The sequence below is a fragment of the Mus musculus genome, chromosome 11 (genome assembly GCF_000001635.26).
Source record: "Mus musculus strain C57BL/6J chromosome 11, GRCm38.p6 C57BL/6J".
In the NCBI taxonomy this organism is placed as follows: domain Eukaryota; kingdom Metazoa; phylum Chordata; class Mammalia; order Rodentia; family Muridae; genus Mus; species Mus musculus.
In genome coordinates, this window is record NC_000077.6 from 44,518,007 (window position 1) to 44,542,952 (window position 24,946).

The 24,946-nt window shown below is 45.2% G+C and overlaps 1 protein-coding gene and 1 long non-coding RNA gene across 7 annotated transcripts in view; both read left to right on the forward strand.

Annotated features, from left to right (window-relative positions):
* The first annotated feature begins 786 nt into the window (after positions 1–786).
* Positions 787–24,946, forward strand: part of Rnf145 (ring finger protein 145) — a 46,728-nt gene continuing 22,568 nt past the window's right edge. The window contains exons 1-4 of one of the 6 annotated variants that reach the window (XM_006534358.3): positions 787–868; positions 6,922–7,137; positions 13,270–13,378; positions 24,623–24,714. In XM_006534358.3, coding sequence (XP_006534421.1) covers positions 6,954–7,137; positions 13,270–13,378; positions 24,623–24,714 — 385 coding nt within the window. In that variant the 5' untranslated portion in view covers positions 787–868; positions 6,922–6,953. Of the gene's footprint in view, positions 869–949; positions 1,663–2,282; positions 2,493–6,921; positions 7,138–13,269; positions 13,379–24,622; positions 24,715–24,946 lie in introns of those variants that run through there. The other 5 variants (NM_028862.4, XM_006534357.2, NM_001166553.1 and 2 more) reach the window with 5 other exon arrangements.
* On the forward strand, positions 13,386–21,944 carry Gm51891. Its single transcript, XR_003949666.1, has 2 exons — positions 13,386–14,846; positions 15,377–21,944. It is a non-coding gene; the product is annotated as a predicted gene, 51891 (long non-coding RNA).

A 24,946-nucleotide genomic window follows, 5' to 3' on the forward strand; every position in this document is an offset into this window, starting at 1 on the left:
GATTGTAAGGTGGAGGCTCTTGGCAAGTTTCCGAATGAGCCAGAATGGTTGCAATGCCTTACAAATCACTTGGTGTTCATCTTCTGTTACCTAGGCACTGCCTAATGAAAGGCCACACTAGTTTCTAGTGGCAACTGATTCTCAAGGGACTAAACTAAAAGCAAGGAACAACAGAGCAAATGGCAGAAGGTAATAGCGAGGCAATGGTAATACAGATGAACGTAGTAATAGATCCCTGCAAAGATCAGCTTAAGTCCTCAGCAAGCTTATATACTATATAGACACAGATCCTGCTCTAAAAGCTTCTACATTTATAATACGGCAAGAATGTGCCATAGTATTAGGAGACTAGAGCAGAACAAAAGGGTTTCAGGGAAAGGGTGTGTGCACACTAATGTGGTTTGAACCTTGAACCAAAAGAAATGGCAAACCTATTTACACCTTTTATTTTCATACAGTAGTTAATCATTTGCACCAAACGAAGGAGCCGGAATACAGTCCCAGGGAGCAATTCCAAACCATTCACTCATCCAGCATTTTACTCTTCGTCGTCCCTGATGCCTTAGAGACGAGTCTTAGTCTAGTCAAGGAGAGAGTTAAAAATTGCTCTGGGTTTGCACGCGGCAGGGACCAGCCTTTCACATTGTCCCACGTGGTCCCAGCAGGTGAGTGTAGGTGTGGGCGCGTGCGGCTCGTGGTGTCTGCGGAGTGAGCGCGAACACGTGTCAGAATGGCTGGGGTCACAGTGCATGTCCCGGTGTCGCCTCACCCTTCCTTGGAATAGTCTGCCGGACCAGCACCAAAGAGAAGCCGGCGTTTCGGGCCCACTCAACGGAGGCGGTGCGGGAAGATCCCGCCGTGCGCGATTGTGAGTGAGCGTGGGCGCACGGGGGCCGGGCGATGGCGAGCTCGCGCGCAGGCGCAGAGCGCGCGAGCCGGCGGTCGCCGCAGAGCGCGGGGGGCGGAGCCGGAGCGCGGGGACCAGGCCATGGCGGCCGCCGGGCGCTGGTGCCGGCGCTCGGCCCGGGAGCGCCTTTGTCGCCGCGGAGGATGGTGACCTCACGGTTCGGGCCGCTTCCGCTGCCTCCGCCTCCCGAGACGCCGCAGCCGAGGCCGGACGCGGGAGAGCCGCCGCTGTGAGCCGCGCAAACCGGGCCCCCCGCCGTCGGAACCGAAGATCTCACCGGAGGGGCGGGAATCGGAGCCGGGCAGCAGCGGACACCGCCATCCCCAGTGCCGCCCCGCAGGCAGGGAGGCTGCGGCTCCAGGTGACTGCGGTCAGCCGGGAGCATCCCGCAGGCCTGCTGCCCACTGCGCCTCCCCTCCCCTCCCCCACCCTCGCTCCTCCCCGCCGCGCCCCCTCCTTCTCCGGCTCTTGGCCCCGGCCTGGTCCCCCTCCGCACCGCGCCCTCCCGCCCACCCCTGAGCAGCGATCAGTCTCCTGCGACCTCCTCGCAGAGCCTCATACTCGTTCCCGGGGCCTCGGCTGCCTCCTCACCACCTTCCATCCTTCTTTCCTCCCGCGCCTGGAGAGGGAGAGAACCCTCACATTCCTGAGATGCCCTCATTGGGGCTCACCCCTCTCTGCTCTCCTGTACCCCGGTTGCAAGGCCTTTCCCGGTCTCTCTGGCAGAGGTGTCCAGTCCGGGCTCCTTTGCTCAGGTTTGCATTTCTAACTTTTCGTCTTTTGCGTTTCTGTTCACTCTTTTTGCTTTCAAGCTTCTTCCCTCTTCCCTGGCGTCTCCTCACCTCGCAGCCCCTTAACTCAGCCTAACCATGTGCAGGCGGTGCAGGTTGCGGGTTTCAGAAAGACCTGCCAAGCCCAAAGAATAGGGGGACCCCTGGCTTAGTGTGCAGTGCGCCTCTCTTCAGTCACGAGCAGCTCATCTCTCTCTTACTGTGTTCCTTTTCCCGCTCGCCATCCCTGGGTTCGCCCTCTCCAGTTCTGCTTTCCCACCCTAGGACCTTTGTGGAATGAACCCCCTATTCTATCTAAGGGTTAGGAACTTGACTCATATAAGCGCGCCTTATGAGGCGCGGTAGAGCCAGCACCCTTGGCGAGGCAGGGAGCACCCGGGCTTCTCTTCCTGGCAGAGTTTCTGCTCCACGTAATCCCCTAGCCTTGGGGCTGCTGCGTCCGTGCCGCGCTGCTGTGCTGTGCTCGCTGCCTGCTTGCGGCGAGCTGGCTTGGGGTTACTACAGTTCAAATGTATCTGAGCAAAGCAGGCGGGGTTGGGGGAGGTGCGGGGAGAGAGTGAGATGGGGCGGGGGAAGGGGCCTTTGCAGTGGGAAGGCATCAAAGATTAATGGATGGCTTTGCATCTCTGTCTGCAGTAAACAGGAAACTAGTCTGAAAGGAAGGGGTGTGTGTGTGTGTCTGTCTTTATTTTATAAAATACCGAGTGTGCAGTTTTGTGAATCTTGAACCAGACCCAAAAGGATGAGCTGCCGGTGCTGCAGTCGTGACCTAGGCTGAGCGTCCAATGGCAGAGGTAGCGTTGTTTTCCTTCTCTGTGTCGGGCCCTTAGGTTGGACGATGGCTCTTTCACTGGAGGGTGGACTCTTATCTGTGGATGTGGTTTCGGAGATGATGAGGAATCACAGGATTGCTAGTAGTTTCTGTGGAAACCAAGTCCCTACAAAGTTAGCTAGCAACACAGTGGGAGTGGGGAGGATTAGCTATATTTAAAACGTGTGCCAGCGCTTATGTAAGGAAGTTCTCTTTCCTGGTCTCCTTTCTGGGCGGAGTTACTTTCGGATTTTAGGGTCCAGCTTCGCCCTCTCGTTTTTGTTTTTGTTTTTTTGTTTTTTGTTTTGTTTGTTTATTTTTTTTAAGGTCTCAGCATCCCAATGGATAGACAGCCTCCTTGTCCCCCATTTGCTTAGATTCAGTTTTAGTTGATTTAGAATTTGTTTGAATTGCTGGGAGCAGAGAAGGAAGGTTGATGGTGATGGTTTTGTTTGTAACTTTCAGCCCTAAATTATCTGTTATCAATTTAAGTCATCTTATTTTTGCTTTGTCTTTTTTAAAAAGGTAGTTAAGGAGTTGTGGGATTCCTTTTTTTTTTAATACCACATTTTTTTTTTTTTAAAGATAGTTTTCCAACGGAGCCCAGCAGTTACATTTTTCTTACTGTTGAAGTTTCTTTGTCTGATTTCTCCCTATTCAAAACTAAACTTTGGTAGTTTTAGGACAATGCAGAGTGAGGATCTGTGTTTCCTAACCCTCAAGCCCTATAATAAACTGCACATTATACAAGACGTTGTTTCCATGTCTTGGAAAGGCATTTATTGAAACAGCCAGGGTTTGGGGTTTTGGTGAGCATTTATTGAGTCTTTCCGTTTCTGGGAAGAAACATTTTCTGTTTCTGGAAAGAAAGTTTACTGTTTCTGGGACAAAACTTTTCATTTACTTAGCTGCTGGGCTGTCTAACATGGGTTTGAGTCACCTTTAGTTTACGTGGCTTGCAGAGACATGATGGAGAATTCATTTCCAGTTTGTTTCAATAACCCAAGGAAATTTTGGGATCTTACAGGAAGATAAGATAGTGCAGAAAGCTTACATATTTGCATTTGGCGGTTTTGGACCTTTTGTTTTTGCTATTCCTGTGTCTAGGGTTGCTGGGTATCATGGTTTTAAGGGAATTCTGAGCTCCAGCTTAATAATTGTTCATCAGCAGTGTTTGACCCTGGATCCAAAATAACATATAAGGTTTGAGCCAATTATTAAGGATCTATGATATCAGTTATTTACTTTTAGCGTCTCTGTGTGGGCAGATGTGCAGTGTTTTGTTGCTGGTGTGGAGGTCAGAGGACAGCTAGAAAGTTCTCCCTTTCAGCCATGCGGGTCTCACACCTGACCTCCAGCATCTAAGCCATCTTGCTGGCCTGGACAGCTGTTTTTTTGCTTCATGTTCTTACAGCCTAGTACTATGGAAGATATAAGTAATCGCAAGCTTCTATAATCATGGCAAATACCTCTGAATTTTGTCTGGATGTTGGTTTAGTGCATGGAGCTAGAGTATAGAACATTGATTTCTATTTGGGATGGTTTCCACCTGTCCTAGTTATGAATTACAAAGTTCTGAGGCATGGGGTTGGTCTTTGCTATTGCTTTGCTTATCCATGTTGTTTTCTCCATGTATCACTATAGGGCATTTTTAAAAATGACTTACAAAAGGTCCAGAAATAAGTGATCCATTGAATAAGTAATAGATTTATTCTTTTTGTTTTGTTTTTTGTTTGTTTGTCTTTTTGAGACAGGGTTTCTCTGTATAGCCCTGGCTGTCCTGGAACTCCCTTTGTAGACCAGGCTGGCCTCGAACTTAGAAATCCTCCTGCCTCTGCCTCCTGAGTACGGGGATTAAAGGCGTGAGCCACCACGCCTGGCTAATAGATTTATTCTTAGGTGGGCTACTTCATCTACCCCAGTCCCTTTAGATGTTTGGCTTTTGAGTGAATATGCTATCATTCTTTCTGGATATTCTTCTGCACTGACAGCTTTAGGGACCCACGGTTTCTTTTCTTTTTTCTCTTGGTTATATTCCTGAGACAGGAGCTGTAGGTGGGAATTCCCAGAGAACATGTGCCTTTCGGCTAATGGGTTTCTTTTGTGACACGGATGACCCCTCTAAGGATTAGGCAGCATTTTTTCCCCCACCCACATTCAGATCTAGATTTTCACAATAGGCGTACGTGCTAATTATTTTCCTTTAGAGCTACAATAAATGGAAAACATTGTCATTTAAAAAGTAACATTAAACACAGAGGAAGTTTCCAGATTAGATAAATACTGACCACAAATATTAACTCATTGATGCCTACTTTTGCTTGTTAGACAAATGGCAGTAGCGAATTATATTGGATTCTAGAATATGCAGAAATAGTCACTTTACCAGTATGTGTATGTGTGTGTGTGTGTGTGTGTGTATGTATGTGTATATATATATATACATATATATATGTGTGTATATATATATGTATATATGTATATAATATTATATTAAGGCCGCAGTGCTTCTTCTGTTTCTCTCTAGGGCGTGGGACATCTCTTAGATACCCAAACCTGCAAGACCCAAGGTCCCTTTCATAAATGGCATAGAGCTTTCTGCCTGCCTTTATTAAATTATATTAATTGTCATTCAGTAGCAGCCTGCGGGTGGGACCCTGGACAGCTTGTGTGAGTTTGTTCTTTCCTTCCACCATGTAGCTTCTAGGGATCAAACTCGGGTTTCCAGGCTTGGCTGCTGGCACTCTTACATGCTGAGGGCCATCTCAGCTGCACCCACCCCATGTCCAAACCATCTCTAGATTACTTACAACACCTAATACTAGGTTTGAACTAGGTAGGTAGTTTTTATACTGTATTATTTAGGGATCAGTGACGAGAAAAGGTCTGAACGTATTTGGAACAAACATTTTAATATTTTCAGGCGAGATTATTGACTGCACAGATACCCTGTGGACACCCAGGGCTGGCTCGAGTAGCAAGAGCGTCCCCTAAGTTGATGTTTCTCCACTTTGTGGCTTACAGTCATGTCAGGTTATAGAGATGTTATTCTTTGTGATAGCTTTTTCCTTAGGATAGAGTTGCTCTGTCCTAGTCCCACGGTATATTTTTGTGTATAGGAAAATGATTAAAAGCTCTCATTTCAAGTCATCGGAATTACAGGCTTTATCTATAAAACAACCATAGTGTATTATTGTCAGCATGTTTACATATATAACAACATTCCCATTATGGGAATGATTAAAGAGAGCCATTAATATCCTCTCAATGGTGTGCTAAGCCGGGTTCCTTTTAGTTTAAAGTATCAGAGCTAGGGAGTTCCACTGTCCCAGAGTCGGACGGAACACTGACAAACACTTAACTAGCACAGCAATCTGTCACTATAATTTCCTCACAAATAAATGTTTTCACTTCTCCTGTAATGTCTGAAATTACTGCCAAAGCTAGAAATGTATTTAGCTTTCTCAGCAGAATTCTTAAAAGGATATTGTCAGAGCCAAGAGTCCAGGATCCTCTTTACTCTTGAAGCCGTCCTTTACCCACTTGGGTTTGCCTGGTGTCATTCCACAGGTTATTTTGTAGCTATTTCTTCAAATTGCCCTTTAAGATCCAGATAACCACTTTCCAGTTCCTTCCTTTACCCCCAACCCCTTTCCTTTCCATTTTCTTTATGCTTGTCATTGTCTAAGCAGCGATCTCCCAGACTCAGAGCTTGGCACCTCCCATGGCCATGTAGGCCTGCTACCTTGCCAGGGAAGCATTTGATGGGCTTCATTTTCCTTTTCAGAAGAGAGACTTTGAGGATTCCAAACTAAGTGTGGAAAAAGGAAACAATCTTGCAAGTTATGTTTCTTTGTGTCTTCACTGAACATTCTCTGCATTGTATGTCCAGTATTCAGTTGGGAGTTTCGCTCCATAGGCTTTCTGTACAGAAGCAGGGCCATGGGTCTGATCTCTGTAACTATAAAAAGGAACAAAAGGAATTCTTAGCACTTCCATTTTGATTATGAATGATTAAGGATCAGCGCAGATGTAAGATTCAGAGAACTGAACCTGCCACACATCCATTACTGTATGCTTTATCATTTAGTAAGTTTTTTTTGCCTCTTCTTAGATAACTCAGTCTCAAATAATTACATAGGGAGGATATTTTCTTCAAATTAGAACATTCTCATGGGCTGTTTTTTTTGCCAGGGTAGATTTGGAGCTGGCGGCTTCTTTAAATTTTGAAGTGTGAACGTTTAAAGTGTGAATCACATTGAGGCAGATCTGAAAGTTTGAGCGTTTTGATGTACTATAACTATGGAAACACAGTAGGGGTGTTTCCGGGACAGCCCATTAGGTTCTTAGGAGGCTCTCCAAAGGTGGTCCGTGTTGACTTTTTTTACAGCTTCCATCTTTTGGTGTTTTAGGTCTGCTCCGAGGAAACAATCCAAAAGCAACCATGGCTGCGAAGGAGAAACTGGAGGCAGTGCTGAACGTGGCCTTGAGGGTGCCAAGCATCATGCTGCTGGATGTCCTTTACCGCTGGGACGTCAGCTCCTTTTTCCAGCAGATCCAAAGAAGCAGCCTCAACAACAACCCTCTTTTCCAGTACAAATACTTGGCTCTTAATATGCATTACGTAGGTAAGTGTCTGCATGTGCGCTCTGGCTTCACGATGGATGAGTCTGCCTTCGTTTACATTTTAAGAATGATTTCTTAAGGTATGCTGTGCTCCCTTCTCCTCCCTCCCTCCAGCCCCTCCCATGTCCGCCTCTATGCTCGCTTTCATATTTACAGCATCTTTTGATTAGTTGCCACTACATCCATGTTTTAATTTAGATAAAACGAGCCTCCAGTACATGGAGTTGACTGTGCTAATGGATGTATTTGCAAGTTTGTCTTGTTGTGTAGGATTAACCGAACCAGAGGAAAGTAGGATTGATTTTGATAGACTAAAATTGGAAGGCACAGGTAAACATTTTTCCTTTTAATATGATGAAATGTAAAATGTGAGAGATACCTTTCTGGAATCTGGCCTCTTCTGATTTGGAGTTAAGTAGGAATTACAAAGTAAGCTTTTTTATGCAGTCTGTCTGTCTGTCTGTCTGTCTTTCTTTCTTTCTTTTTTTTTTTTTTTTTTTTTTTTTGTTTTTTTTTGTTTTTGATTTTTGGTTTTTGAAGACAGGGTTTCTCTGTATAGCCCTGGCTGTCCTGGAACTCACTTTGTAGACCAGGCTGGCCTTGAACTCAGAAATCTGCCTGCCTCTGCCTCCCAAGTGCTGGGATTAAAGGTGTGTGCCACTATGTCCGGCTTTATGCAATATTTCTTATTACTAAAGAATTGTTTTATAGGTGTATGAGGGTTTGCCTGGATGTATAGAAGTGTAACACATTCATGCAATGCCTACAGTGGCCAGAGGGGGCGTTGGGTCCCCTGGAACTGGAGTTACAGATGGTTATAAGCAACCATATAGGTGCTGGGAACCAGATCCGCGTCTCCTGGAAGAGGATTCAGTGCTCTTAACTGATGAGCCACATCTGTAGCCTTTCTTACTACTATTGAGTCAAAATAAAGCATTAGAGTCACTTGCAAGTATACTATTCATTTCAACTAAATGAAATTTTAGACAGTAATATTTCCTTCCTGGGAAAAAGATAATCCTAGACTAAGACTTGGTATGCTTTGAAGGTAAAGAAAGTCAGGATATTAAGGCATGGAACAAAATCTACTTAAATTAACTTTTAGCTAAGCAATTATTAAAGACAATTTTGTTATTAGATTTGTAAAGCAACGAAGTATCTCTTTTATAAAGCTGTAGGCAGTTTGTTCTGTCTCTATGAGACATTCACTTTATCCACAGAAGGGTTTCTGAGCCCCAACGCCTTAGCCATCAGAAGTCTGTAAGAATATGCTGGCTCAGTCATGAGAAGAAGGGCGTTGAGGTAGGAAGGACAGCGCATCAGATACAGAGCATGTAGGCTCCATGAATGCCCCTCTCCGTGTGACACTACCACAGGAAAATGAGTGACATGCGGAGCTTGCCGTATGTTGGGGACCCTGGAATGCTTAGCCTTAGACTATCTACGTGAGCCACTTATGGGAAGTAGCTCCAGTCAGTTGTTGAACAATGACAATTTTTTTTTAGCTTTAATGTAAGAAGTATTTTCACCTGTGCTTTTTTTAAAAGGGGGCTTCTATCCTACTATTTTCTAAAATGTTTGGACTCGTTATTACAAAACAGCTGCCGAGTAAGTAGAAAATTAATTTTAGAAGTTGAATAGGTTCTGATGCAATGGAAATCCCCTCTGGCCTGTAACTGGGGGAACTCGGCTGAGCCTTCTTAAATACAGTGACTAGGTAGAGGTCATGGTGGGGTGAGCACAGCGTTTGTGTGAGCACAGCGTTTGTGTGAGCACAGCGTTGGTGTGAACTGGTGTTTCGTTGTTTGGTTGGGGTGCCTCTGTCAGAGTATTATGTAATCTAATACTTCAGTTTACAGAATTTACTCCTAGATACATTGTAACAATTCTCAAGTGTCAGAATTGCATTTGTGGTCAGAAATCAGAACATTAAAAGTGTTTGTTCAAGTGTTTCTGTATGTGGCCCTCTGAGTGCCTTAGAGTAGCTACTATTTCCTTGTGTGGCAGTCTAGGTTGCATCTGGGGGTAGAAGTCAATATGAATGCGTGCATCTTCCTTTCCTCTGTGATAGACCGTAGTGGGCCTGGCGGGGACGCCTTGGCTTGCACTTGCTTATGTGGAAACATCACTACTGTGCGTGGGCGCTTGTGTTTTTCTATTGAGACTGGGTTTTACTATGTAGCCCAGGCTACCCCCAGATGCACTATCAAGGCTACCATCCCCCTACCTCAACTTCCCAATGATCTCCTTCCAGGGCTTTATCACACTCAGGAATATAAAGTTTTGTGCTGTGTTGTTTTGTTCTGTTTTTTAATGTTGGCACATTCTAGTCTACCAAATTTTAAGATTCTACTTAAATGCCCCCTGCCCCCAGCTGATAAGTCTTCACTCTCAAGAGTCTGGAGCTGGGTATGATGTTGCAGGTCTAGAATCCCAGCACTGGGTAGGCCAGGGAGGAAGGAAACTGTTTGATGCCAACCCAAGCTACTTAAATGAGTCCCAACCAGAAAAACTGGGCGGCGGGGGGGGGGGGGGGGGGGGGGGAGTTGGGTTGGGATTTGTCTTATTTATAATGGTTTCATTATTACACTGAACTCTTTGCTCTGTTTGGAACTAACCTGTACATGCAAGTCGTGGTGTGTCCTTGAACCGTTTCTTCTAAGGCATGTGTATTAATGTAACGGCTTTTCTCCTCAGTGATATGTTCTAAATCCTCGTGTGTGCTCTGGTCTGGTGCAGACGCCTGCCTGCTGTTTTAGGCATGGGTGCCTGGGGCCAGTTAGTACACTGTCTTGTATTTACTGAGGGCTTGGTTATGTTGTATAGCCTGAGATGGTTGGCTTCTTCCTTCTTACGGCTTTTATTAATTAGTTTTCTTTTTCTTCTCCCCTCCCCCCACTTCCTTCCTTAGTAGAGGAAGCCTCTTAAAAATTGATTTTATAAAATCACATTTTTTTCCAAAAAGCAGGACACAGTTTGAAATTAACCGTCAGTCCTGTTCTCATCAAGATTCAAAATTATAGCTCTTTCATTGTTTTGTGAGAATTTAGTTACCTAGTTTCATTCCTCAGACAAGAACCCTGTGGAAATTTTACTGCGATTATATTGTTAGTGTGAAACGATAGCATTAAAGATGTTCTTCTCTGTGAAACCATAGGCAGCTTGTCTACATTCAAGATTTTTTTTTGGTTTAGAAAAGCAGTGACTCATTGACTTCAGGCTGGCTAATAGGATAGGCTGGCTGGTCAGCGACCCCAGGGTTCTACCTGTTTCTGCCTCCCCAGCACGGGTATAGTAAGCACGCACCCCACGTGTGGCCGTTTGTTTTGCACTGAGAACTCAGGCCCTTCTTCTTGCTTTGCCCTCATTTGCTTTCTCTTACTAAAACACTGAGCAAAGGCAAATTGGGAGATGAGAGGGTTTGTTTCAGCTTGTACTTCCTGGTCCGCCATTGAGCCGCGCCAGGCTGGACCCCAAGGCGGAACTGAAGTCCGCTTTATCGAGGACACGGCTTACCTGCTCCTTCTTCCCTGGCTTGTGCTTAGCTGTCTTTCTCATAGAGCCCATGCTCATCTACCCAGGGACAGTGTCTCCCCTAGTGGGCTGGCCATGCCTCCCATGTTAACCCTCAGTCAGGATTGTCTCACAGATATGGCCACGGGCTAGTGGGATCCAGGCACTTCCTCAGTTGAGGCTCCATCTTTCCAGGGGACTCTCGGTTATGTCATGTAAACAAGAGAAACTAACGAGTACCCTCCCACCCCAGTTCTTTATCTTATTCCCTTACTCCTCCCTCCCCACCCCCTCCCCTGCCTTCTTTGAGACTAGGTAGCCACTCCTTGGCATGGTTCAGACATGGTCTTGATAGGCAGCTACTCCTTGGTATTTAGCTCAGGCTGGCCTTGACCTCAGCCTACGCCACCGTGTTCAGATTCAGACTCCCTAGGTGTTGCTGGTGCTCAGGATTTGGGTTCCATTTTCGGCTTTGTTGGTTTGGAAGATCGCTCACAGTTTTGACTACAAAGCTGTTTCTGTTTCCCATTGCCTCTGGAGTTAGTGTTCTTCCTCTGTGACCATGACTCCGTTTCCAGTCTCCCATCTTGCTTCTGCTGCACTGAGGGCCGTATCGTATCTCTGATGTAGAGATCATGAGCTCCTGTCTGGTCCCACGAGCTGTCTGTTATCTCCGAGTTCCAGCAGGCACTTGTTCTTCAGGGAGCTCGTCTCTAACCACCTGTCGGTTGGCTTCCCGTGAGCAGCCTAGACAGTGCCTCCGGGCCAGCCTCTGCACACACCTTGACTTCTCGTCAGACTTCCTCTTCCTCCTGTGTTCGCTGGTTCAGTAGCTGAACCAGCCTCTTGATTGCCCAAGCTAGAAAGTTCATGGCCACCTCCACTTCCGTTTTCTCAGCCACTCATGCAGAGAGCAACACTTAGATCTGTTTAAACATGTTTCTCAGAGCTGACCATCGACTCCATAACCAAGCTGCTGGTTTGGCAATAAAACTTACAAGGATCTCCTGCCCCAGGTCTTAGTCTTATTCCTTCATTCCTTATGAATCTTCCTCCCTCCCTCCCTCCCTCCTTCCCTCCCTCCCTCCCTTCTTGCCCCGGTTCGTCCACAGTCCTACTGTGTCTCTAATAATAGAAATAAGTGGTTCATCAATGACATGGGCTTTGATGTTATGTGTTGATTTTCTGTTTTATGTACTAAAGTGTTTTGTCTTCATGTATGTCTGTGCGTCCCATGCATACCTGGTACCTGCAGAGGCCAGAAGAGGGCATCTGACCTGTTGGGTAGAAGTTACAGAGAGTTATGTGCTGGGGATCAAACCTCAAACCTGGGTCCCCTGCAAGAATAAGTGATCTTAACTGCTGAGCCATCTCTCCATCCCCAGTCAATACTGTATTAAATAGGTCATCGTTTTAAAATGTTGCCAGTTTACTTAGTTATAAATTACCATTGGCGTAGCTTCATCATTACCAACCTTATTTAGGGTTTTCGGTTATCATCACAGAGCAAACAGTGATGTGTATTTGCTCAAAATCAAACTGTGAGTTTGAGTGAGGGGCTCCCATAGTGGAAGAGGTTATGCTAATCCTGTCAGTAGCAGGCAAAGAGCTCTTTGGACCTGTTGGTTATGTGAACACATAAGCAGACTCTTCTTTTGATTTTGGCTGACCATTTGGAATAAAGTGGGGTTTTTTGTTTGTTTGCTTGTTTTTGTTTTTGTTTTTTTTTTCATACCCAGGAGGATTTTTGGAAATGACTTGTGGGTATTGTATCTCAAAAATGCTGTCAGTATTCAAAACAAGAGTGAATGCTTTGTGCCAGATCCCTTTATGGCTCCGTAGAGAGAGGAGCAGCTGTGAAGAGAGCACGCTGCCAGCATTTACTACGGGAGGTGAACGGAAAAGCGGGAGGAAGGGAGAAAGGACAGGTCAGGAGGAATCCGGGCTCTCAGCTGAAAGCCTAACAGTGTTGCCGGGGGTTGCCTCCGGATGCTGGGATCAGCAGGATGTGCCTGGCTTCTGGATTAGATAGCAGAAAGGTGAAAATGGTTTTGTAGTAGAGGAAGGGTCAAGTAGATGGCTAGAAAATAAAGGATTGGGCACAAATGGTTTGAAATAATGGAGTGAAAAAGTTAATCACCAAGGGGAGATGCTGTGAAGGGAAGCATTCTGGGTTTTCCCTTCTGGGATGGGGAAGAGGACCTGTGTTGGGTGTTGGAGTGATGGGTGGGAAGATGTCGGAGAGACGGGGGTTGTGGGGAGGGTTGAGGTTGGGGGGACGACGACAAGGACACATGATAAGTAAGGCCTCTGGAGATGGAGAAATCTAAAGAAAGGCAGCAGCTCCTGGGAGCCCAGAGACAAGGTGAGAGAACTGGTGTAAAACAGGGAGGAGCCGCAGAGGAGAGGTGGGTGTGCCTCTGTGTGCTGCAGCTAATTATAAAGCAGAAAGATGGCGCAGAGCGCAAGGCTATTTCCAGTTTTAAATCCAGAGTGATCGTTTTGAGCAGAACGAACCTTGGCAGTAAAATTAAAAGGGTAACCTCCATTTGTGGCTAGCTGCTTGGAAAATCAGTCAGAGCGGGAACGGCAACCATTTCTCCTTGTGTCTCTCCCCGCAGGTTATATCTTAAGTGTCGTGCTCCTCACTCTGCCCAGGCAGCATCTGGTGCAGCTCTATTTGTATTTTGTGACTGCCCTGCTCCTCTATGCTGGACATCAGATATCCAGGTAAGGCTGCCACCCCAGTTTTGGGATGAGTGAATGAGTTGAAAATTCTTGGGTTTTGTTTTTGTTGTTTCTGTTTTTGTTTTCGTTCTTTTTTTTTTTAAAGATAGTTGGTTTTTAATGTCAACATAGTGTTTTTTTATGAATATTGTTACAAAGTTAAGGCTTAGGTAGGTTGCTAGTTAAGACCTGCTAAAGGAACTGATAGATTATTTGTATTAAGACAGGTTTGTTAGATCGGGTTACAGGATGCAGTGGAGGTGGTCCAGCGGCTGGTTTTCTACATTGAGAGCCCAAGGAAGTTGGCTCTAGTATCTGCGGAAGATGCTGCTGGAACAGGATAGCTGTACCTGCCAGCAAGTGTGAGGGGAAACAGGCAAACAGCAGTGCTCCCTTCTTCCTTGTCCTTGTATCTGGGCTGGCAGGTTTGGCCACTTTAGGGTAGCTTTTCCACTTCAAATAATCTGGTTAAGCAAATCCCCTCACCGCAGTGGGCAGAGCCATTGCAGTAGGCTTCCAGCACAGAACTTTTTTTTAAATTTTTTTTTGATATTTGTTTTCCCATAGATTTTATCATTGAAGATTAATAGCTAGGATTATGTTGAGATTAATGGTTTTGTGGGATGAGGGAAGCAAGACAGGAAACAGGCCTTGAGGTCATATGTAAAGATATGCTTCTGCGTTCTCTGGGAAGAGAATTTTCTGCAGACAGACTGAGAAACAGCTTAGCTGTCCTGACTTCGCAGGTCCTGTCTTCACCGGAAGATACTGGTATAAAAATGATGGGAATCAGGGTTAAGTTGTAGACGTGTAGGCTGGTGACATCAGTTAATTGGTGGGACTAGTTGTGTCTGGAAGACTAAAATGCTAAAGCTAAGTCTGCCATACCATATGAGGTTGATGCCTTTGGGATACAAATTTTAGAGTGTAGTTGAAACTTAAAGCAATAAATGTAATGGGGTAGTACATATTTTCAGATATAGTTCCTTTTGCACTTAAATTTCATACTTTTTGGTTGACATGTACTTACTATAATGAGATACACTCTGAATTCTAAGGAGATTTGGTAGTGGCCTTGGGTATAAAACAGATCTTACACATTTTAATATTGGCTTGAAGTTGAATCTAGAAATCTCATGTTACAGGACTGAAATTGAATTGATTTTTATAAATGATAGAAATGTAATTTTTTTCTGGTTATAAGATTGCAGTCCTCATTGTAGATAAATTTTATGGAAATTCAGAAAGGTTAAGGTAGTGACAGTTACCTGCCCTGTTAGTGTCCTGAGGTGTCACCCAGCTTTTTCCCGTGTCTTTGTGTTCCTTTGCTTCTGCGGATACCTGTGCTGTCCCTTGCTTCTGGCCCCTCGGCTGGGGGAGCATCCTCCCCCTGTTTGGTAGCTGACCTCTCACCCCCGGGCTGTGTCTAAGGACTCAGTCCTCTTCTGCGGTCTGCACTGTTCCTCCCTGGGTGAGTGCGGTGGTACCTGGAGGGATTGCATGCACTTACCTTCTGCCCTTCTTACCGCCGCAGATGTCAAGGCATGCAGTCTGGAACTTGAAACGGTCCCAGATTTCTTAGAATCCTGTGTTTCCATCAACCTTGGTTCCTCAAGTAGAGACCTTGGTTACTCTGTGTCCTGCATCATGTCCCCGGGTCAGTGAGTGGAAACCAGCTTCCAGTTATGTTGCTTGGCAGAGAGAGCAACATGGCCTCACCCAGCAGTACCAGATGGTATCTGGTGGTTCGTAATCAGAGTGGACATACTTCGATACTCATTGTAAATGATAAAATACTGAACAAAGGATTTTAATAAATCAAAGTCCCATCCATGAAAGATACTCTGTTTCAGACCAGGGCTCTGGGGCTAGCGTCTCAGTGTGCACATGGGTGACTAGACACCTCAGAGCCATGTAGTGCGTGCGTTTGTAGGTGGAAGGCTGGGTGGCTGGGTGATAGATACATTTAACTCTCCGGTTTCATAACTCACTGCTTCACAGTTGGCGTGCGCCAGAAAGACAAGACTTAGTGTCCTCACCTCAAGAGCCGGTGATGGCAATCTGACAGGACTGCCTGCGGTAAGAGGAAATGGGCTCTGAGTTTCTCAGCACAGTTCTGGCAGACAGTAAAGGCTTGTTAAAAGTTCCACTAACGTTCTGTTAAGCTGCACCATGGTTGTGTTTAGTGACGGTTTCTTGTGCTATTATGGTAAGCATTCCAGGGCACAGCCATGAGCCTGGCCTGTCAGAGAGGATAATCAAGAAAACCTCAAAATTCAAGGTCAAGCTATCCAAACTGCTATTTTTATTACAATCATAATCCTGGGTGGAAATCCTGGGCATTTCCATGTGGTTTAATGGTGTAGTGACAACCCAAAACATGAAATTCTGTCTTCCATTATTGCCTATCCACCCGTTTCTAAGTGGGGCAAAGTCCTTTTATGTAAGGAAAATGGGGGGACCTAGAACAGCTTCAAGGGCATAAAGAGAAGCCCATTTAGGGTGTGACCATTGGAACTGTTTAGTTTAGCATAAGGGTTTTATTTTAAATGGTTCATCATTAGAAAGCCAAAACATATAAAATACTAACAAAGAATTTGAATATTTTATAGTGGGCAAGAACAGTTTCCTGTCCCAGTTCATGTCACTTGAGGATCTGCAGAAGGAATTTCGGACAGGAGAACCTCAGGGAGGGGCGGCCCCTATTTGACTTTGCTTCTCCTAGGGAGGGACATGATCAATGGAAAGAGAATTGTAGCAGCAAGTTTGTCAGCTCAGTGAGTATGGTGCTGTAGCAAGCCTCTGCTTGGAAGGCATGGACAGTACCTGCTTTAGAGTGTTAATGTGGGATAACTTTTTTGTTTGTTTTGTTTTGTTTTGTTTTTTGTTTGTTTGTTTTCGAGACAGGTTTTCTCTGTAGCCCTGACTGTCCTGGAACTCACTTTGTGATAACTTTGAAGACAGGACGTATCCTAGTGTTTCCCATCACTAATTCACTGTCTTTCCTTTTCTTGTTAACGGTCAGCAAAGATGTACTGCCCTCGAATTATTTGTGACATGTCACATTTAACAAACACTGATGTTTGAACACACTGTATTTTAAGATACAAATGTTGATGTTTGTACTTCAAAAATAGTGACACATTAAAATTGCAGGTCACGTAATACTTTCCAATATTTATAATGTCCCCTTAATAACCAAATTTAACAATGCTTTTACATTTTGTTTCTCGTGGCTTCACACAAGGTTTACACAGCCCTTTACAGTCTCCAGTTCAGTTCAGTGTCTCTTAGTGCTTTTGCAGAGCTGTGTAAACTATGGTCACACTAGATATTAGAGTTTTCTAGTCCCTCCTAAGACAGTGCTTCCCAACTTTCCTCATGCTGTGACCCTTTAATATAGTTCCTCATGCTGTGATGACCCCAACCATAAAATTATTTTGTTACCACTTTACAACTAGTTTTGCTACTGTTATAAATTCTAATAGAAATATATGATATATAGGCTATTTGATATGCAACCCCTGTGAAAGGGTCATTTAACCCCTGAAGGGGTTGTGACCCAAAGGTTGAGAACCACTGCCCTAAGAGATCTTCATCCTCATTTCCCTTAAGTCCCTTGACCATTCCCAGGCTGCCATCTGCTCCCCTGCTCCCCGCAATGTAGTTGTCTATGTGAGCAGAGACCAAGGCACTGGGTATCCAGATCTAACACTCTGCCTTGAGTCGCTGAACCCATTGCTCAGCTAGGCTGGCCGGCTGGTGAGCTGGAAACGGCTTGTCTCCACCCCTGCGTTGCTAGGATTGCAAGACATGCACAGCCATGTCTACATTTTTATGTGGGTGTTGGAGATTCCAGTTTTGATCCTCAGGCTTTCGTGGCAAGTGATCTCATCTCCCTAGCCGTTGTTTTGTCTGTTTTTGATTAATTTATCTTGAACTGTACAAGCGTGGCCTTTGGTGCCGAGGTTTAAGACATTGGTTGATACTGAAGTATTTTGGCTGCTTTTCCTGATTCTTACCCATCCCTCTTTCCCGCCTCCCTTTTTTTTTTTGTTTGTTTGTTCTGTTTTTAAAGCAATGATGTGCATGCAACCTAGTGAGCTGTAGCCCCAGTACTTTTTCTGTCCAGTAATGCCCACTGGGTAGCTTTGGTGCAGTTTGTTCCCTGCTATGCACCCATGCATGGGCACTGAGGTAATGTCTGCTTTGAAGCTATTACACTGTGGACTTCTGGGTGCTGGCTTGTGTGCGGGTATACGTCTTTACTTCTCTTGGGCACTACCTACCTTGGAGCAGGATAACTAAACTGTACAGTCTCTATATTGAGCCTTTTGGGGAACTGTTTCTTTTTAAGTGACTCCACTGTCCTTCGATCCTGTCAGTCTCAGTTTCTCCTCACCCTTGCCAACAAACATTTCACTGTGGCATCTTCGCCACGCGTGTGAGGTGGCAGTTCCTTATTCTTTTTCTCTTGGCTAATGATGTTGAACATCTCTTCATTTACCAAGTGCAAATCTTATCTGGAAAAAATATTTACTCAGCCCCTTTGCCAGTTGCTTTGATTGGATTGTCGTTACTATTAGTGAGTCTGGAAAGCCTGTGTATGTTCTGGACACAGGGTCCCTACCAGATAGTTTACTAGATAAGCTGCCTCCTTCACTGCTATAAGAAGGCACAGTGTCTGGACTGGAGAGATGGCTGAGCCCCAAAGGGACATGACAGTGCAGTGCTCCTGGAGAGTCAGTATTTGGGCAGTTTCAATAATTAAATTGCTACTTCAGAAACTGGCCATGGAAGATATTTATTGATATTAATTTACCAAGTTGAAAATTTATCAACACTTGGAAAGCTGGGTTTCTGTCTTTTGTTGTGGTTGTAATTATTTATGTCATGCTGAAAATTATCTGTGAGTAAAATCTTGTTTGAAATTTAACTGTACACAGAGTTTGTAGTATAGGAGAGTTAAATATTTAAACCTCTGTGACTTCACTCAGTGCAATACAAATGCTTTAAAATCTTCCCATTTGTGTGTGTGTGTGTGTGTGTGTGTGTGTGTGTGTGAGACTATGATGTACATGTAGAGATCATATCACAACTTGGAAGTTGATCCTCTCTTTCCACCATCTGGATTCGAACTCAGATTGTCAAGCTTGGTGGCAAGCACCTTTCCCTAGGGAGGCATTCCAGCAGTCATGAGCGTAATAAAAAATATTTATTGGTAGTATTCTAGTTGAACTTGGTTAAAATTTTAAAATATTATCTTCCTTGATTTTTAAAAATTGTAGAACTCTGCTCTTCACATGCAGTGGTATAGTTGATATAAATCCCCAAATGATTACTGCTTTAAAGTGGAGACAGTCCAGAATGAAACCATATATGTTCTTGTGAGCTTATGGTCATGAATAATTACGTGTCTTTTGTCAAAAACAAAACCAAGCAAACAAAAAACCTGTTAAACTTTAGTATTTTTAACTCTTGATTTATGAATTAATATAACAATTTTACATATGCCCTTAATTAAGTTCCCACCAGGAAGGGCTTTCAAAAGAGGGAAAGTATATGAGTTTTATTCTGTCTGGATGGGCATGGAAGTTTGCTTTCAAATATAAAACAGTCCCAAGAATTTATATGTAAAATAGAAACAAATAGCTCGGACTCTACAGCGAGCTGTAGATCGGGGAGTCTCTGTTCTGGGAACCGAGCATTTTAGCCCTGTTCAATCTCTGTTGTAGTGACTGCACTTCTCCTCACTGGCTGCGGCAGCACCTCCTCCCGAGCAGTACCACAGCCAAAACATGTCCCCAGACATCACTGTGAGCCACCTGGGACCCCGGCTGCCCTTACGCAAAAGCTGCTGCTGGGGAGGGGTCCTCAAGTGGACCGTTGTCATATGTACACTACAGGTTAAGTTTCCACAGGAATAAAATGAACCAGCTCCGACATTTGTCTCCTCTTCTTTGGGACATCATTAAGTCCAAGCCGTAAATATTGAGGAGGCCAGAAAGGAGTGGGGAGAAAAAGCAGGTATGAGAATAATTAAAATTCACCTGGGTATGCAGTCACCAGCCCAGCACTGAGACTGTAGTAGGTGTGTGTGTGTGTGTGTGTGTGTGTGTGCGCGCATGTGTGCACACATCAGGTACTTAAATGCAGGCGCTTGAATACCTGAGTGGGGCTCTTGTGTGGGTACTTTTTATTTGTTCAGACTGCAAAGATTTTGAGCTCTCTGCTTTGTTCAATATGAAAGTAGATTAGGTTTCTTTGAAATTAGCGTCTTTTGAAAGCTTCCTGTAAGTGGCCAGAATGTACAGATTGTTCCCACGCTGTCCAGAGACCATGTCAGACTACTTAAGAGGCGATTGCATAAAGGAGTCAGTCACTAGCTGTGGTGGTAAGCGCCCTCCCTGGATTTGTTAATTTTTGTTGCTGCTGTTCATTTACTTTTAATGGCTTGTATACTACTTTATAGCAAAATGTTTTTGTTTTTTGTTTTTGTTTTTGTTTTTGTTTTTGTTTTTGGAGACAAGGTTTCTCTGTGTAGCCCTGGCTGTCCTGGAACTCACTTTGTAGACCAGGCTGGCCTCGAACTCAGAAATCCGCCTGCCTCTGCCTCCCAAGTGCTGGGACTAAAGGCGTGCAACACCAAGCCCAGCTTTTTTTTTTTTTTTTTCTACTTTCAGAGTGGTATCCTTGGGGGCTTCTCTGTGCATCTCACACATTCTTTATCCTCTACCCCATCTCCCCAAAATGTTCCAGTTGAAAGTGATGAGGCTCCTACAGATGACTGGAGAGCAGTGTCCTGGTGTTTGGTTTGGTTTGGTAGTGCTCGGGGCTCATGGTCAGCATTCCACAGTTACAGAAATGGAAAAGGCCCAGGGAGGAAAAGACTCTGGTTCCCTGAAGAATGCAGGAGTGCTCGCTTCCAGCTGGCTTAGTGCTCTGTCATCCACTGAGTCGTCCTATTGAAAAGTGTGAATGTTCCTTCTGAGCAGCTCATCTGATCATTTCAGAGAAGAGTAGAGCCTCTTGGCTGGCACCATGAGTCTGTCTTTGTCCTCATGGGTTTTGAGGTGTGTATGTGTCCTCACTCACTTGTATGTGGTTGGATGCACATGGAGGCAAATGTGTGGAAACCAGATGTCTTCCCCCATTGCTCTTTGCTTTATTTACCAAGGCAGAGTCCCTGGCTGAACCCAGAGTTCTCTGTTTATGACTCCTCCGGTTAGCCAGCTTCTGTCCCTCCCTCGATGCCTGGAGTTATAAGTGATTCCCCGACTATCTGGCTTTTATGTGAACCCCATTCCTCATGCTTGCAATGGCAAGTGCCTTGGGCACCGAGCCATCTCCAGCTGCCTTTCCCACTTCCCCCTTCTCTTCTCCACCCTCTTCCCATCTTTCCTTCTCCTTCTTTCTCATTCCCCCTTCTCCCTCTTTACATTGTAAATTAGAACTTGCTGGAATCTGGCAGTGTTCTCTTTGTCAGTCTGAGTTGCACTGAAGCCATGTAAGTTGGACTTGGAGATGTTTGTCTTCCTTGCAGTTTGGTGTGCACTGCTAACCTATCCAGAAGTCCATCTCCATGGTGGCTTCCCTATGAGCTGAGCCCTCACCACAGTCGCTTTCACTTCCAACACGCGCATCTTAGCTCAGCTGGGCCAGCAAGGGAGCCTACTGCTTATGGGTTCGCTGTTTTACCGAAGCCAGCCAGATGGGTTTAGAAGGCCTATCCTTTGAAAGGCAAACTTGATGAAGGTGAAGGGAGGTAAAGGGCCTAGGAAAGATGCTGCTCTCTGGAGTGGGGTGGTCAGTAGGCAGGGATAGGTTAGCCTGGAGCAGCGAAGGTGGCAGCATTTGGAGTGAGTCATGCCTGGGGTCCTAGAGGGTGGCAGTGCTGGCACTGGCCAAGGGAACTGGATAGGGTGTCGTGGTTACAGCCCCAAAGCTGATGATTCTGCTGAGATGTAGACCTCCCTTAGGGTCCTTAGCTGACAACATAGTGCATATATAGAGCATATACAGAGCATATACAGAGCATATACAGAGCATGAAAAAGAACAGAAAGTGAAAGGGATTAGAAGGCTTTCAGATAGAAGGACTGCTCTGTAGACCTGACTTTTATAACAGCTTACAAAGACAGGAGTAAAACAAGCACTACTCGGGCTGAAGTAAAAGCTGCACAGAACCGGTTAGATGAAAAGGAACTGACGTGTCGACCGTCAAGGAGGTCATTTTAAATAGCTCCATGAACGTAAGAATTCCATTTTCCAAAAGTTTGAGAGGGCCACCATTATTTGCATTGTTGCTACAGCATTTCACACAGCTGTAACTAATTAGGAGAGTGGTGTTGCTGTAGCCCAGCAGGGTTCTGGCATCGGATCTCTGCATTGATTCCTGTTTGAGTTAACAGTCCTGGCTAGATGAGCGTCCCACCGCTGAGTTATGTCCCCAGCTTCTCCTTGTAAGTTTTGTTATGACATATTAGAATTTAAAATAAGAAAGGTCAAAGACCAAGCAAAACTTTTAAGAAGGTAGGCTAGACAAGTCATTTGGTGGCAAATGACTTTAATCCCTGCACTAGAGAGGCAGAGGTAGGTAGATCTCTGAGTTCGAGGCCAGCTTGGTCTACAGAGTGAGTTTCAGGACACCTAGGGCTACACCGAGAACACAGTCTCAAAGAAAAAACTGAAAGAAGGCTTTTAGGTAGTGTGAGCGCCTGGGCAAGCACCTGACATTTCTCTGGGCAGTGAGATGAGCTAGAAGATAACGTGAGTCTGCAGTTGTACTGTCAAATGTGGATGATAACAGTGACAAATTCAGCGGGGTCCTCCATTCTACAATCTCCATAGTCTCCTCATTTCACTCCTGGGACCCAGGCCCGGAGCCTCCCTTGCTCACACGGCTTGTCTGTTGATGTGAAAGTCACCTGGCAGAGTGCATCCGTGGACCCGGTTCCTTTACACACTCCCCACACAGATCCCTTCCACGGCTCCCCAGTGTTGCCTGCTTCACTTGTGGGCCATAACTTCCTCATAAAAACAGGGTGGGCGGGGAGGGGTTGTTTTGCTAGCCTGTAGTCCTGTAGTCCTGTTGTGGGGAAGTCAGGGCAGGAACCTAAAGCCTCAAGTTCATGGTTAAGAGCAGAATGTACAGACACACAGACCCTCGCTTGCTTCCTCTGCTCCTACAGGTGTAGTCCGTGACACAGTGCTGCCTCATTCAGGGTGGCTCCTCCTGTCTCGGTTGTCAATCAATCCTAAGACAGTCTCCCACAGACATGTCCGCAGTCAACCTGTTTTGGACAAGGCCTTAATTGAGACTGTCTTTTTAAGTGATTCTAGGTTGTGGCAAATTGACAAGTTGACATTTAAAACTAACCACCATGGCCAGTTACATTCATACCCCCAAACTCCCCACCTCCCTTTCTTAGGCTCTGTCAACTTTAGTCTGCCTTCTGCCTATGGGGTTTCCCTGTCACCTGTTTACATTTGAAATGGACCAATGTACAGAACGGCCACAAGGAAAGAGCTGGGCTTCAGGGGCCTGGCAGTGGCAAGGCTCAGCCATCTCTCCTTTAGACAGACTGTTGCCTGCACAGTGTTTCTAAGGCTGTGTGAGTATTGATGGCGTGTGTATGTACCTGTTGTTTCTGTCCCACCCTGCAGCTGTGTACCATGGTTAGTGTTGAGCAGAACGTTAGGTGTCGTTTGCAGAGGTTGTGTTGGTGCCTCTTTACCTCAGAGCTGAAGTTTTTGGGGTTTGCTGTTCACACTGTGGGATGCTTAGCTTTTACCCACCAGAGGCCAATCATATGCTCTCCCCAGCTGAGACAGCCACAGGGACAAAATGTCTCTTTAGACAGTTGTTCCTAGTTGACAAACGCTGACTAAAATCTTTCCTCTGAGACTCTGACTCTCTTCTTTGAGTATAAATGTGAGCACATCATGTGTTAGAGACAGTCATCAGAAGGTAATGAAGGAGAATACGCCATGGCCCAGGGCCTTAGTCATTGGCCTTTTCATCGCTCCCTAAACTGTTATTCTTAAAAAAAAAAAAAAAAATAGTTTTCAAGTTTGGCTTTTTGGCAAGCCCCTGCTGTCTGGTTATGTAAAGCTCACTCCAAGCTGACTGTGCTATGCTAAAGGAATCCAACCTGATTGCCTAACTGGAAGTACTTTCATGGAGACGGGGAAATTCAGAATTTGAGTCTGTTAAGAATACTAGAAACCTTGACAGTATTCTAAAGCCCACTGAGTGGCAGCAGCTGAGGACGCAGGGGAGCGTCATTGTCCACAAGCGTCCGTCTCTAATAGCAAAAGCTACTGTCGACTGGCTCGCGGCTCTCTGGCTCTCCTACCTGAGATTTAAGTTAGATTCTCCCCTTTCATGCTTCCTGCCTGTATTTTCTGAGTGTGAACAGTTCTCACAGGAGTGCTTAAAGCTTTCTATTTGTCCCATCCTGAAGGAATTAGATTTGGAAAGTGCTATTTGATGCGATCTGGTTCTTGTTTAAAAATGTAAGCACTGGAGCTGGGGACTCCCTTAAGAACGGTCACTCCTCTAACTGGGGACTAGTGTGTGCTTCCCCTCCTTCACAGCCACCTTAACTCAGCTCCAGGGGATCTGACACCACCTTCTGGCCTCCCTGGACACTTCACTCAGGCACAAACCCACACACAGATGAGCACATATATACCTAATTAAAACAAAAACCTCTCTTTAAAAAGAGGTGTTACAGTATCATCACGGATCCTCTGTGGGTTTGAAAGAACGGCTGTGGAGGACTGCCCTGCTATGAGTCAGTTTTCCAGCTAGTTTGTTGTGTTATGTATATAGCTAATGGAATGGTTGAGGACAGACCTTGGCAGGAAGACAACCCAAGTGGCAATGGGAGCGAATGAAGAGTTTCCTGTACTGTCTGTCATTAGACATTGTCTGTTCCTTAGTTTTGAGAGAGGACATCTCAGCTGGTTTCTTGCTGGGTATGAAATATTGGGTAGCGTGACGGGAAGAAGAGAAATCCCACAAAGTACAGCTTCCGCAGCCAGCTCTGCAGAGTCGAGTTCAGTTCTGGCCAGCAGTGTCCGTCTCCGCTGTATGAAAGATGAGATGAAGGCAACCCTGTGTGTCCTTCTTTTTATCCGAGTCTTCCTTAGATGTCGAAAGACAAGTGGGAGCGTGAGCCAGTAAGAGCCGGTGCCTGACCGCCTCTCCCTCATGCAGGATGTTCTTACTGTTTTTCTCCAGGGACTACGTAAGGAGTGAACTGGAGTCTGCCTATGAAGGACCAATGTATTTAGAACCTCTCTCCATGAACCGCTTTACCACAGCCTTAATAGGTAAGTATTAAGAAGTAAAGGAGTAGAAACTGACCACTCTCTTTTGATTAAAACAAAACAAAACAAAACAAAAAAGACCTGATTCAGAGTCATTTAGAAATAATTTAAAAATTCAAGTTTATTTATTGACTCCTCAGATGAAGCTATTGTTTTGTTTGGTTTTCTTGTTTGTTTGTATTTAGGAGTCATTTGTTTTGCTTTGATTGTTTGAGACAGGGTCTTGCTCTATAAA